The sequence below is a fragment of the Cajanus cajan genome, chromosome 6, assembly GCF_000230855.2.
Source record: "Cajanus cajan strain Asha chromosome 6, NIPB_CcT2T_4, whole genome shotgun sequence".
NCBI classification, from domain to species: Eukaryota; Viridiplantae; Streptophyta; class Magnoliopsida; order Fabales; family Fabaceae; genus Cajanus; species Cajanus cajan.
Window position 1 is genome coordinate 2,188,783 of NC_138522.1, and position 15,235 is coordinate 2,204,017.

Below are 15,235 nucleotides of genomic sequence, written 5' to 3' on the forward strand. Positions count from 1 at the left end.
AAACTAAAGTTGACAAACCCTAGGTTTAGAAGTGTGTTAGAATCTTAACTGACATATTTCAAACATTAAAACAAAAAAAAGAAAACTTTAGGGATACAAACCCTAAGTTTGGAAGTGACCAATCAAGTAAGGTATAAGGTTGATGACTAAAATCCCTAATTAAGTATTAGAAGAGACACAATATTTGAAGGGTGGTCAGTAGACTAATTCTACACAAGCTTAACTATGTATGTTAAGATCGTAGTAGACTCATACTCAAATTGTATTATCCTTTTATAGGAATACTGAACTTTCCTTATTTAAGTGGTGAAATTCGAGAAATCATGGTATTGTGATTTGATATATAAATTTTTGTTGATTTATCAAGTTTAAAAAGATTGTGTTGTTAAGTTAGTTCAGTAGGGTTAAACTATTTAAACTATTCACTTGTGTTATAAGAGGTCTCTTAATTTAAATGTATGACGACACATCATGTTGCTATGTTGATATGTATTTGAAGTGGATGTGTTTTTATTGTTGTAGTGTTGTTTGAGTTGTTGTGTTGATCACATATTGTGTTGTCAAGTTTTGTTAATGATACATTATGTTATATGCTGAGTAGTTGTTGAGTTGCAAATCTATATTATAAGTTGATATATGTTGTTGAGCTAGACATTTAACCATCATTATGTTGATATGATAATATTGATACTATAACTATATTTTATTTCTATGTTATGTTACTTTGCTGCCTTTTAAGCTTATTTTTGCATTTTTTGATAATTATACTTATTATAGGAGTATGACAAAAATAGATTGAAGGATGAACACATTTTAAGAGTCATGTTGAAGGAAGACGATGTTGTGTTGGACTACTCTAATGTAGTTAGCTATAATTGTTGTTTGTCTGACAACTTAGTATTTATGTTTTTAGTTTGAATTATTGTGTATGTATATATATGTGTGTGTGAATATATGAATGTATATACAAAGATTGTGTTGTAGTTCTATCAAAGAATCTTTATGTTTTTCAGTTGATTACTTTCTTATACATATATATTGATGCATGTATATTTAAAAAATTATTTACATGATAATCCTATGCAATTAAAATTATATTTTTTTGCTACTTAATTATTAAGGTTTAAAGTTTAAGCTTTTAGCGATTTGTTACGAATTAAACTATATATTACTTATAAATTGAAATTTATCTAAAATTATGCATGTTGATGATACTTTAGATCCAAATTTGCAGGCCTTAAGGGCCCATAGATTCTAAAACAGATAGGTGCCAATTGATTGGGGTCCAACAAATAAATTATTAGTGAAAGTGAGTGTGGGACTTAGATTGTGACGGGCATCATTCGCGGATCAATCCTCGCTATCCTCACGCAATACTATTGCCACCTCTTTGTTTTATCCGATACTTGTTAATATTACACATTTTTTGTTTATCCGCAATTATTATTAGACACTTAGTGCTGTTGTTTAGTTTAGTTTATTTCAAAAAATAGTTATATTTTCTATTAAAATAATCATTCTCAAACATTATTTTGATTAGTTTAATTTTTATATGTAGTCGATGTAAAGATTTTTATATTATCTATTGATTATAAATTATTATATATATGATTTCTAAAATAATCAATATACACGTTAATAATCTTATCATATATAGTAATTTATGATTAGATAAATAAATAATATTGTGAAAAAACTTTTACATTTTCAGTATATTTTAATTAATTTTTTTTTGTTATTTAAATAATATGTTAGCTTGCGATAGATGTTAATTTGCTTGATTTTTCTCCTATGATACAAATATAAATATTTAAGTAAAATTAGACTTTTGATTTTGATTTTAATTTTTATTAATTTATAATTTTAGTCTTTTTATTTTAAAATAAAGATGTTAGGTTCTTCTATTTTTAAAAATATAAAATTTTAGCCCTATTATCAATTTAAAATTTGTTGATCGTTAAATTTTAACGTTATTTGATGACTTGTCATTAATTAAGTGATGTGATAAATTTTTTTTAAAAAAAAATAACATATACAAATATCTATCTGTATTTATTTTAATGAGTGATAAGTATTTATTTTGTTAATAAATTTTACTCGCCTATGTTTTTTTTTAGTTCTTTTTTATCTTCAACTGTTACGATTCTTATTATCACATTGCATAAGTATGAGTAATCGTTAAAACTTAAAGATTAATAAATGTCAATTTGATGTGAGGACTAAAGTTTTATATTTTAAAAAATAGACATATGAAAATAATCAAAAAGTACGCGGATTAATTATATTGAATTATTCTAACTTAACTGGTAATGTTCTTGTAAGAAACACTTCTTTGTCGCTTTCCTCCTTTGTGATTGATTTTCTTGGCCTTGTGATGGTGATATCCCAAATCTTTTGCTCACGTGGATGGGGAGGATACTTGCAAAGACACTTTGACGCTCAAGTGAGTATTCGGTATAGAGCAATAAAGGCTATAATATTAAATGATCATACCTTTTTCTTGTTCCATCATAGGTGTATTTATAGTGACGTATTTGGGTTTGATGGACCTTTTGCCGATGAGATGGGTAATTAGGGTTTTTAAACCCTAATTAAATCCTAATGTTAATTTGACGTGGACATCACTGTTTAGCTTTCCTTGAGATAACTTATGGCCCTGTCTCGGCTGACCTCTTGGTCGAAGAGGTATTCAACCTGACCCTTGACCGAATCCCCTTTATGCTCATTGGGTTGTCTTGGTTCTCCTTTTAATGGGTGGTCCGTACTCGACCTAAGCTAACATCGAATAGGGTGTTCGACCTGGATTTTAGGGTTTTCTTTGATACCCTTCGACCTAGACTAGGGCCGAATAGGGTGTTCGTTTTAGGTGGTGGCCGAATGGGATATTCGAAAGTGGCCTTTTCCCTTTCCTGTACAGGTAATTTTGAGTTTGAGTTTAACTATATAATTATATTAAATATTTGAAAGAAAAAATTGTTATCATCATTGATCTTACTCAACTTAAACAAAATTACATATAGTAAATGATACATAATTTTTAAATATAAATTTGTTATTTGAGATGTCAAATAAATTTGTACTCATGATAATATCAAACCTACTAAAACTTAGACTAAGAATATTTGATTTGATCGGATATGAACACGAATATAAATATGAGTAATACCTATTTTATTAAATTGAATACAAGAACGAAGATGGATATATATTTATTATTCCTGTACCCATCCTTGTTCTTATCACTCTTTTATATTTTTAGAATCTCAATTTACTCTTTTTATAATTTACTTGAGATTTATGTAATTTTTATAATATTTTAAATTTATGTTAAATTAATTTTAATTAACATAATTTTGTAATTGTTTTCTTATATTGATTTTTTTATAATTTTTTTTTTGTAAAAATTAATTTCCAAACGAGTATGAATATACTCAATACTCGACAATAACAAAAATAAGATACAAATTTCATATCTATCGAATATGAGAACGATAATTAATATACAGTAACTTGAAAATAAAAATGAGAATACTGAAACTCACATTTGTTACATTGTCATCATTATTTTTTATATATTTATATATACATATATCCTCAATAAATAAATAAATAAATAAATAAATAAATATATATATATATATATATATATTATCAGGTAATTTCATGTTGTCTAATTCTAATTTTAAATAATTACTTTAAAAATTATTATTTTTTACAAAATAAAATAAAATAAATCATTTTTTTTAAAGAATGGTTTATTGTTAAAATCTTTTATAATATCATTTCTTATTTATTTATTTTTTTAATTCATAGACCGTAGTACAACTTCTTATTCACTTTAATGTTTGTCAGAAAACAATTATTTATTTATAATTTTTCTAGAAGTTTTAATAACATAAGATTAACATAAAAACAAGTGAAAAAAAATCTTATTATTACAGTAGTATTTAATATTTTTAATTCCTTTCGTTTGGATGCCACAAAGGATAAACCTCATTTACAATGATTGTAAAATAAAAACTCTTTTACAATGGTAAATTTACTTTGGAAGAAAAAAGTAAAATAAAAAACAGTTATTAATACAAAAACTAACACCTATTAATGTGATGAAAATATATGCACATAGTTTGTTCATAAATAATTAAATTTTAATATTCTTTTTAAAAAATTATATTATAACATAATTCATTTATTATAATTTTAAAATATAATTTATATATTAAAAAATTAATGTATTTACAATATAATTTATATTTAAAACACCCATTCAATGTTTACAAATTTTATAAAATGAAAAACAAAGATTTTTTTTATAAAAACTAAAATTAATACTTACTTAAATAATATATTTAAGCAAAATTTAAATCATATAAACATAAAATAAGCATATATAATGTACATTACGCAAAGTAAAAAAAAAAAATTCAATAAACAACCACAATTTCTTATTTTCCCTCTCATGCTCAAATCCATGTATCAAAATATGAACCACCAATTGGAAATTACCCCCCCTTTTTATTTTCTTGAAAACAACTAGACTAGTGCCACCACACACTAGTTGCATTGCATGTAGGAAAATTTATTAAAAAAGCTTAAAAAAGGAAAGAAGACCATGAAATTGCAAAATAAAAACCTAAGTGACGGAAACCCAAACCAAACAGTACGACAGACAGAGAGAGATATCTGCAACACTGCTGCGACCTTCAATGGCGACAAAAGCTTTATCCTTCGCTCTCTCTCTCAATGACCTCACCAACCCCTTCTCTTCCAACCCACCACACGCCGCCACCAAAGTTTCCATCTTTACCGTCAGATGCTCTTCCGGTAACCCCTCTCTCTCTTTTTGAAACCGTTTTCTTTTCTCACGGACCCATCTCGTGCCGCATTTCGTGCCATGAAAAAGACCATTCCTTTTGCCCTTTTGATGCGAATGTCCCATGTTGGAGGGTATTGCCCATTTGTTACCCCTGCGTGGTTCAGACCATTTGACGCGGTTCTGTTGCATGTGACATAGGTAATGGAGAGAGGCCTTGGAAAAACTCAGATGCTAGACTTGTGCTGGAAGATGGTTCAATTTGGAAGGCAAAGTCGTTTGGTGCTTCGGGGACACAAGTTGGCGAAGTTGTTTTTAACACATCATTGACAGGGTGAGGAAAAGTTTGAATCTTGGGGTGTGTTGATTTTTTTATGGCTTGCTTGCATACTAATTATGTTTGTGTGTGTGATTTTCAGGTATCAGGAAATTTTGACAGACCCTAGTTATGCTGGCCAGTTTGTGCTGATGACAAACCCACATATTGGGAACACTGGTGTAAATTTTGGTTAGTTTTTATTTTTATGATTCTGGTGAGTGTTGAGTCGTTGTGGTTGGAAGCCATTTGAAAAATTGTGTTTTGGTTCATTGTTTTGCCAGATGATGAGGAATCAATACAGTGTTTCCTTGCTGGTCTTGTAATTAGAAGTTTGAGCATCAGGTTCTGTTCTTGTGCTTTGGAGATTTTTTTTTTTCCGTTGATTGAGCTTTTTTTTTTGGTTGTCTACTTACTCTTTTTGTCTTTTTGTGATGAATGTTTATGCAGTACCTCTAACTGGAGATGTGCGAAGGATCTCGGTGATTACTTGGCCGAAAGGAATATCATGGGAATTTGTGAGTGTTTTGTACAAAATATGTTTCGAGAAGAATGTTGCTCTCTGCATTCTGCATAACTTGAGATTTTGCTTTTGGTTTTGATGGTGCTTTGTGATGCAACAGATGATGTTGATACTCGTGCAATCACACGCAGATTGCGGCAAGATGGCAGTCTTATTGGTGTCTTGAGCACTGACAATTCCAAATCGGATGAGGAACTGCTTAAGATGTCTAAGTCTTGGGACATTGTTGGTATGGAAACGAGTCTTTGAGGTTATACAAATCAGCAAATGTTTCTAAAAATGGAATTAAATGGATGCTATTGCTATTTCATTTTCCAGGTATTGATCTAATAAGTGGTGTATCATGCAAAACTCCACATGAATGGGTTGACAAAACTAAGCAAGAATGGGAGTTTAGTTCCAATAAAGTGCCAGGAGAGACTTTCCATGTAAGTAATGCAGTATGCTGTTTGTACTGACTTTTTTTTAACTATTGGGTAATTTAATTTATGCTACATGCTGATAAATGAAATTGCAGGTAGTTGCATATGATTTTGGAATCAAGCATAATATACTCAGGCGCCTTGCATCTTATGGCTGCAAAATTACTGTTGTGCCATCTACGTGGCCAGCATCAGAGACTCTGAAGATGAAGCCAGATGGAGTCCTTTTCAGCAATGGCCCTGGTGATCCATCTGCTGTTCCTTATGCCGTTGAAACAGTAAAGAATATTATCGGAAAGGTGCCTGTTTTTGGAATTTGCATGGGCCATCAATTGCTGGGCCAGGCTTTAGGAGGTAAAACCTTCAAGATGAAATTTGGTCACCATGGAGGAAATCATCCTGTTCGTAACCTTCAAACTGGCCATGTTGAAATTAGTGCTCAGGTATGTGAACTAAAGGATGATTTTCTGTAACTTCTTATTTCTTACTTCTTGGTGTTTCACCATAATTATTAATTATACTTTGTCTATCTGATTCTGTTAGCATTACGTTTGCTGACTGAGATAAACATGTTACAGACCTATATTTTTTGTCTCATAAATCATAAGGGTTGGAACCTGTTAAACCAGAACTGATTATAATAGTGACTTGTGTTAGAAAAAAACTATGCAATAATTGGTACCATCAGTTCAGTTCCATGCTCCCGTTGTATCAACTCATGGTCATTATTGGACCTTTAGGCTTGTGATGAGTCAAAAATCAGCTTAACAAATTCTACATATTGCAGCAAACATGTTGAACTGAAAATAATATATGCAAGTCCAATTCCTACATTTCTTGTGTCAATCATGTCTCTGAAACAAAATGAACTGACTGGAGGTGGCTTCTGTGTTCCTTTCTTTAAAAGCTTTTCATGTTATGCAACTATGTTGTTGTTATATTTATGAACTTGTGTCATTATATTGCTGTATAAATTGGCAGAACCACAACTATGCTGTTGACCCAGCCACACTGCCAGAGGGAGTGGAGGTTACTCATATCAATCTTAATGATGGAAGTTGTGCCGGTCTTGCTTTCCCTGCTCAAAGACTTGTGTCTCTTCAATACCATCCTGAAGCATCCCCTGGGCCTCATGATTCTGACTACGGTGAGATACTTAAAACTTGAAGTTCATTAAAGAAATAAAAAAGGAAAAAGCTTGATATGATCATCAACCTACTGGCATTACCATCTTGAGAAATGTCAGGTTCAATGGCAGAATTGTGAATTATCTAGGATGTCTTTATTGCAATTAATTTCCTTTTCTCATTTCTTGATACGAATGTTATATTTGGATTTGATCCATAAATAACCAAAGTGATTGTTGATAATGCAGCTTTTAGGGGGTTTATAGAGCTAATGAAGCAAGGAAAAAACAGAACACCAAAGGAAAGTCTACACAAACTATCAGCGGTGCATGCTTTGGATGCATAGTGGTTGAAGCGTGCTGCTCCCCCTCCAGGGTAAAAGGAATAAGCATCTGCTAAAATATTATGAGTCTATTTCTATGATTTTGTAGATGAGTTTACCAAGGTTTCTTAGGGTTTGATTAAGATTTTCTTATGTTCATTTTCTGTACAAGGGTAAGCATGGCCAAGGCTGTCATAAACCTCAATGAAGCTTAATGTATTACTAGTCCTCGTAGTCAGCACCAAATTTTGGTTGCTGGCAATGGCATCACTAATTTTAAGATTAATAATAATTATTTCCTTTTAATAAACAGTAAATTTTTCCTTTGAGTATTTTAGGACTCGATTTTAATAATTAATACTATTGGTTAAACTTAAATAATTCTATATCAATTGATTATAATCAAATTCAATATTGTTAAATTGAAATAATTTTATATCAATTCATCTACACGTTTGATGGTAAAAAAAAGTATTTTGCAATTCAAAACAATGTTGCATCTTTTACTTGGCATTGAAGTATAAAAGTTAATTTTTTTATTACCAAGAAAGATTATGATGTCGGTAATGAAGATCAAAGGTAATAAGTCTGTTAAGGTGAATGTCGTTGGGCACAATTGTGTCTCTCTTGGCATAATCTTTGGTGTGTCCTCAAATAACCCTATCAAATAGGCCTGGGTGGAGTTATTAGGTATTCTGAATTATAGGATCTCTATTTATTACACAAGTGTTATTAGTTATTTTATGAGTTGAAAACTCATATATATCATGTGAAGATCGAGTTAAACTATAAATAAGTGCTACTTCCGTATTGATATTTTTTTGCCTCTTGAAATGCCTCTGCTTTCAAACTAGCAGTTCCTTGCTTTGCTCATCTCTCAAGACTACAGTCACAGGCACAGTTCCTGGCCTGGCCTCAATCTGCGAGGCTTCTTCACTTTGCCGGTGGCCGGAGCAATTTATTTATTTATTTATTTATTATTATTATTATTATTATTATTATATACATACACAATAGAACATTTTTCATAAACCTCCTCTCTAATTTTATTTTATTTTCTTATATGTATAATGCGATATTTTAGCTAAAAATATGGTTATTCAAATCAATTAACCCGAATTCGATTTCTGTTGTGTGCGAAACCAAATGAACCAAGTTGGTTTAGTTTGGTCTTGGTAAAAAAAAATTGTAAATTTAACCAAAATTAAACTGATCTTCATGTGGTAAACTTTTTTTCTTTCTCTAATGCCTTATTTGATAGAGAAGAAATGGGATGGTGAAAATGAAAATAAGAGTGAAAATGAGAAAGATTATTTAATTGAAGAGAAATAGAGAAAAGAGAAATTAAATGATGATGAATCTTACCTTTTTATTTATTTATTTCTCTCCCTTTTCTCTTATATATACCTTATCTTTCACACTTTTTTCACCTTTTTTTTAATCAAATAACCAAATTTCTATTTTTTTTTTATCTATTTCTTTCCTCTCTACAAAATACAAAGCTAAACCAAATCGACCAGCGTGCCCGTACTGGTCTCGTGAGAATGGAGTTTATTTGGTTGATGTATAAATCGAATAAAAATGATTACTTTGTTTTTTATCGAAAATTTTCGTTTATCGACCATCCTTCAGGTTTGAATGTAAGTTTTCTTTTATCCGAAATTACTTGCTCAACTAAAAACATAAAACGCAAAAGTGCAAAAGCATACACAGTAACAAGTTCATACTAAAACATTAAAACTCATCATACACATCATCGTTTCTTCTCTTCTTTGATAAGGACTTTACCATTTCTATTCCAATAGTCCCCTCCAAGGTCGTCACAAACGATAATCAACACAGATTTAATTCTTTGAAGTGAATAAAGATAAAAATATGTATTCTAAAAAAATAAGATTATTATTATAGCTCATACATAATTTGTTATACATACATGCACAATACATCAATGTTGATAATTTAATTAATATTTAAAATTATTTACTTTACCCTCAAATGAGTTGTTGATTATAAAAGCGCCAAATCCATCCAATCACCATATTTTGTTTTATGCTCAACGACAACCCGACTGTTTTCTCATTTTATAATACTGTATTGTATCGTCTGTCCGCTAGGTTTGAATGTAAGATTATTCTTTCGTAATCTGAAATTGTTTACTCCAATAAAAACATAACACGTAGCAGAGCATAATCATACACATTAATAAATTAATACTAAAATATTAAAATTAAATTTAACCGATTGTAAAATTAGGGAATATTTAAAACTTGTCCTTGCCTTCGTAATTCTTAATCAGGGATCTTGCTGGTACCCCTACCATTCCCGAGGAGAGCGATGAAGATCATAGACCAGTCATTACAGCTAGTAAGCGTTATCATATCAATAGCACACTCAACTTATAGGGCAAGTGATTTAAGAATATACTCAATCTGATAATTTATGAGCGCGAACTGACAATATTCTTTGCACCCTCGATACATGTAGCTATAGACATTCACATTAATGTTCCAAAGGCCAAAAATAAAATGTGAACTCTGAAAAAAAGGGTGTAAAAGGAAAATAAAATAAGCATCACAATCACTCCTTTGCTACAGACAACCTACTTACGGAGACATGGATGAATTCCAAGGCGAAAAATGCTTCTCAACCAACTTGCCCACCACATCCAGAGGGATGCCACACAAAATATGATACACTAAGCTCGGAATATACCCTCCAATGATCCTGTCCCACCCCTTATTCATCGCAACATAGTTCGCATGACATGACAGACACCAAAAAAGCAACCACAGCAAAAAAAATAAAATAACTCACCATTAAAGCATTTTTTGGACTTAGAAGCACTTCCTGTGGACAATGGATGGACCAGACTCGTCATATTCACCCTTCGATATCCACATCTGCAAAACCAAAACAAGTTTTAGAGTTCAATCTTAATTGGCAATTTGGCATACGTGGGGAAAAGCAAATTTGTAATAAAACAATCACCTGCTGGAAGGTGCTGAGGGATGCAAGGATTGATCCTCCAATCCAGACACTGTACTTTCTCTCTGGTGGTGCCACAACCTTAATCTTCATGCTGCTAGGAGCAAGTGCAGTGATCTCCTTGCTCATACGGTCAGCAATACCAGGGAACATAGTTGAACCACCACTAAGAACAATGTTGCCATAAAGATCCTTTCTGATATCCACGTCACACTTCATGATAGAGTTGTAGGTGGTCTCGTGAATTCCCGCAGCTTCCATTCCAATCATAGAAGGCTGGAAAAGAACTTCAGGGCAACGGAATCTCTCAGCTCCAATTGTGATAACTTGTCCATCAGGAAGCTCGTAGTTTTTCTCGACTGAAGAACTGCTCTTTGCAGTCTCAAGTTCTTGTTCATAATCCAAGGCAACATACGCAAGCTTCTCCTTCATGTCACGAACAATTTCCCGCTCAGCAGAGGTGGTGAACATGTACCCTCTCTCAGTGAGGATCTTCATCAAAGAGTCAGTTAGATCACGGCCGGCAAGATCCAAACGAAGGATTGCGTGTGGAAGTGCATAGCCCTCATAGATTGGCACAGTGTGACTCACACCATCACCAGAGTCCAAAACAATACCTGTTTCAGAAAGGATTTGAGTCAGGGAGAGAATAATGTGATCACAACCGCACAAATTGAGACAGATGGATACAAATACAAACCAGTTGTGCGACCACTTGCATAAAGGGAGAGAACAGCCTGGATGGCCACATACATGGCGGGCACATTGAAGGTCTCAAACATAATTTGAGTCATTTTTTCTCTGTTGGCCTTAGGGTTGAGTGGAGCCTCAGTTAGAAGCACTGGGTGCTCCTCAGGAGCAACACGCAACTCATTGTAAAATGTGTGATGCCAGATCTTTTCCATGTCATCCCAGTTACTGACTATACCATGCTCAATTGGGTACTTCAGAGTAAGAATACCTCTTTTTGACTGGGCTTCATCACCTACATAGGCATCCTTTTGACCCATCCCAACCATAACACCAGTATGACGAGGTCGGCCAACAATACTGGGAAACACAGCCCTAGGAGCATCATCACCAGCAAACCCCGCCTGTACACACATTATATAAACAAAATATTCAATAATGAAACTAAGACTAAAAGATGCAACAAAATTACACCATAGCAGAAGAAACTGCAGAGTACTAACCTTCACCATTCCAGTTCCATTGTCACAAACAAGGGGTTGAATATCCTCAGTATCAGCCATTTTTTACCAAACTACAGTAAGCATAACACAAATTGTCAATACCAACAAATTGAATAAAACAACCTACAGAGCCAGCCATTCACAGACTTTAGGATTAGGTTCATTTCAAACTCTCATTTTCAAAATGAGACACCGGTTCTTTGTTTATCTTAAGAATGTGAGTTTGAACCTAACTCAACTTTACAAAACCAGTTTGTAAGATGAATATTGCTTCCGAGTTATATACACTATATAAGCTATATCACTAGTTAGATGTGAGATCTCCAACACACTACCTTCATGTCAGAAAGCGGACATTTCAAGCATGAAGAAATTTGGTAAATTAAACAATTCAGTATATTATATGATCTACTTTATAATTCCATAGAAACATAAGGTACATAAATTGAGGTTTATAAAGAAAGAACACAATAGCAAATGCAAATAAATAATTGACAAACAAAGGAGGCGATCATTTGCATTTTTTTTAAGTGAAACTAGGAAAACTTAAAAAATGAGCGGAAAATATCGTAGAATACACATAGGAAGTAAGCATGTGCAGCTCCTAGTTAAATCTCAACATTCCTCTGACACAGGATATCTTAAGTTCCTAAATACCAAATGGATCAAATGGCGTATTACACGGAGAGATGAATAGTATAATAAAGAAAGGAAAACCAGATCAGAGCATAAAGGCATCGAACGCTGGAATACGGAACCGACAACTATCCACATTTGACAAATAAAAGCATAGATTAGATTATAGAAAGATGGGAGATCTCAGCCGAAGAAGATCGGAAGTAGAAGGACAGATCGCCACAATCTAGTACGTTTCATAAACATAGATAAAGAAATATGGAGATAAATCATGAAATACATAAACATCAAGATAGGATTCAGATGCGGCAGGTAGCATTCTCACATAGAAGATGCAACAAAAATAGCGTTGAACAAATCTAAGGAGAAAGAAGAGTGGAAAAAGCGGCGAATGAAAGGGGAAAAGGAGACTTACTTTGAAGCAGAGATAGGAAGGAGGCGAATGAGCAGAGGCGAGGTGGGAGAAGAGAAGAATGGGTGTGCAGGCTCAGTGTGGTTGAGGGCTACAGAAAGGGGGTTGATAAGAGAGAAAGAGAGAGTATATATATATGTGAGGAGAGAGAGAGAGAGAGAGTGTGGTTGGTGTGAGTGTAAGTAATGCATTTGAAATTAGGAGGAAAATTGAAATTGAAATACAAGGAAGGAAGGAAGGAAGGAAGGAAGGAAGGGAGAGAGGGAATCATTTCGACCACGAGAAAAGATGGATAGGGTGACCTGGCTGACAGCCTTTTCCTCCGCACACCCTCCATCAATTTCTTTTCTTTTTCTTCCCTTAATATATTTTTTTAAAGATATTATTTATACTTATGAAAATAATTTATATTTTTTATATTTTGTTTTAGTAAAATAATTATAAGCCTTAGGCAAAATTAATATGTTGTTCTTGTTCATTCTTTAATTTATTTTTTTATTTTCAATTTTTATCTTTTTGTTTGGATTTAGATTAGTCAATTAAGTAAAAAAGGATTTTGACTTGTCAAATTTGTCGATAATAGTGGGTTTTAACCGGCAAAAAAAAAAAAAAGTCTATTGTAATTGTAACGACCTTTTACTATCAAAATAATAAATTAGACTTCCACGGAAAATAATAAATTTGATTAAGTTGGAATAAAACAAAAATAGAAAATAAGTTAAAAGATTAAAATATTATGTTTTGAAATATTTTTATTGAATTACATTTCGTTTATTTTTTTTTAGTAGTTTTGTCTTGAAAATTATAAATGGAGTTTATCTAATAAATTTATATCGGCTAAATACTTAATTAAATTATTTTTTAAAATTTTCATAAAAAAAATATTTGTTAAATCGCAGCTTCTATAAATATATAGTATCCAAAGTCTATATCAAAGTCAATAATAAAATCACTTGAATCTACGTGATGGTAAAAGTTGGAATAGAATGTTTAAGTTTGAATTCGTAGTTGTAATTGTGATGGCTAAAAAAAGTTAATAACAGAACAAGTGTGTATTTAATTAGTAGTTGTCACAACTTTTAAGATAACAAAAAATAACTTCTGTCTCGTTATTTTGAGTTAAACTCAGGTTTAATCATTTCAAATGTAAAATCAAATGCATAGTGAGAATGACACAATTAGTTAAATTTTTTTTTTATTTTTATTAAATAAAATTTGTGATAGAATATAATTTCTCTCATAATTTATGTGAGTTTGCGTTTGAAATTCATCGATTCCTAAATCAAATTATGTTCGTGTTGTAATTTTAGAATTTTCCGATTATATAAATTAAGTTGTATAATTTATAAATGAAATTATATATATGTTTGTATACAAGTTCTGTTTAGATTGGATTAAAAATAGATCCAAATTTTAATTCAACAAAAATTTTGTTTAATATTTGAATTCAGGTTTAATAATTTGCATTAGATTTTAAATTGGTTTATGGAAGCCACAGAATAGAATCAATCGCTTGCTTTGGAGTTTTTAACTTGGCTTTACTTGGCATAACACCCACACAATTCAAAATTAGAAGAGCTCGCGACAAACTCTTTAATTCATCTTTTGTTATTTGTTAAAAACTGTCGGAAATTATGAAATGATGAGGGAAGCTTATCAAACATAAAGTGAGATTCATAAAAATTTATATATATATTTTTTATCAACTTCAACTGAAAAAAATGTTTATGCTATTATGATTCCTCATTCGAAAATATGTATCTTTTGGACATTTAAAAGAGTGATATTAATAAAGAAATTATTTTATTTAGTATACAAACTTTTTTAGACAATTTTATTTCTATAACTATCTTTCGAATTATTTCCTCTCTCCACCATTTTTTTAAAATTATTTTTACAACTACAATTATCTAATTCTAATTCGCTCATTGTTATTTTATTTATATTTTTTAAATAAATAATATGCGAGACATGGAATGTCTTTTTTACTCTTGTAAGTGTAAAATCTTTTGTTTTAATATTTATCTGGAAAATAACCTCATTTATTTTAATTTGAATTTTAAAAGATAATCACGTTTTGTTAAACTTTTCTTGAAGTTGATAATAACATAAGACTGACCCAAATATAAAGTTGAACAAGTCATTATGGGCCCGCAAAAAGTTATTTATTATTGATATTTTATTTCATAAAATCTTTAATTTTTTTTATTACTCTCTCTTAAACTTAATTAGTTATTAATTTTAATTAAATCTTAAATAAATTATCTCTTAACACGTTAACTTTCACTAAATTTAATATCATCAAAACATGCATTATGTATTGTAAAAAAAATAAATTCTTATACAGTGCTTCTATTTATTATTCTTAATTTTAATGAATGTTAACAAGCCAAAGACTAAACGAACATAATAAAAAAAATCATATTCAAAAATATTTTCTTTTCTGTCACAAATATTTCAACTTATTTAATTAAATAATACATCTA

The 15,235-nt window shown here is 31.1% G+C and overlaps 2 protein-coding genes across 2 annotated transcripts; one reads left to right on the forward strand and one right to left on the reverse strand.

Moving 5' to 3' along the window:
* Positions 1-4,610: 4,610 nt before the first annotated feature.
* CARA (carbamoyl phosphate synthetase A) lies at positions 4,611-7,840 on the forward strand. Its single transcript, XM_020358214.2, has 10 exons — positions 4,611-4,824; positions 5,015-5,147; positions 5,233-5,321; positions 5,414-5,474; positions 5,580-5,647; positions 5,753-5,881; positions 5,971-6,080; positions 6,170-6,517; positions 7,056-7,221; positions 7,450-7,840. The coding sequence occupies exons 1-10, from the start codon at positions 4,707-4,709 to the stop codon at positions 7,545-7,547; spliced, it is 1,320 nt and encodes a 439-aa protein (XP_020213803.1). The 5' UTR covers positions 4,611-4,706; the 3' UTR covers positions 7,548-7,840.
* Positions 7,841-9,934: 2,094 nt separating this feature from the next.
* Positions 9,935-12,954, reverse strand: LOC109796015 (actin-7). The gene is made up of 5 exons (XM_020355615.3): positions 12,753-12,954; positions 11,702-11,772; positions 11,209-11,602; positions 10,512-11,125; positions 9,935-10,423 (listed from the first exon to the last, which is right to left on the reverse strand). The coding sequence occupies exons 2-5, from the start codon at positions 11,759-11,761 to the stop codon at positions 10,358-10,360; spliced, it is 1,134 nt and encodes a 377-aa protein (XP_020211204.1). The 5' UTR covers positions 11,762-11,772; positions 12,753-12,954; the 3' UTR covers positions 9,935-10,357.
* Positions 12,955-15,235: the final 2,281 nt, after the last annotated feature.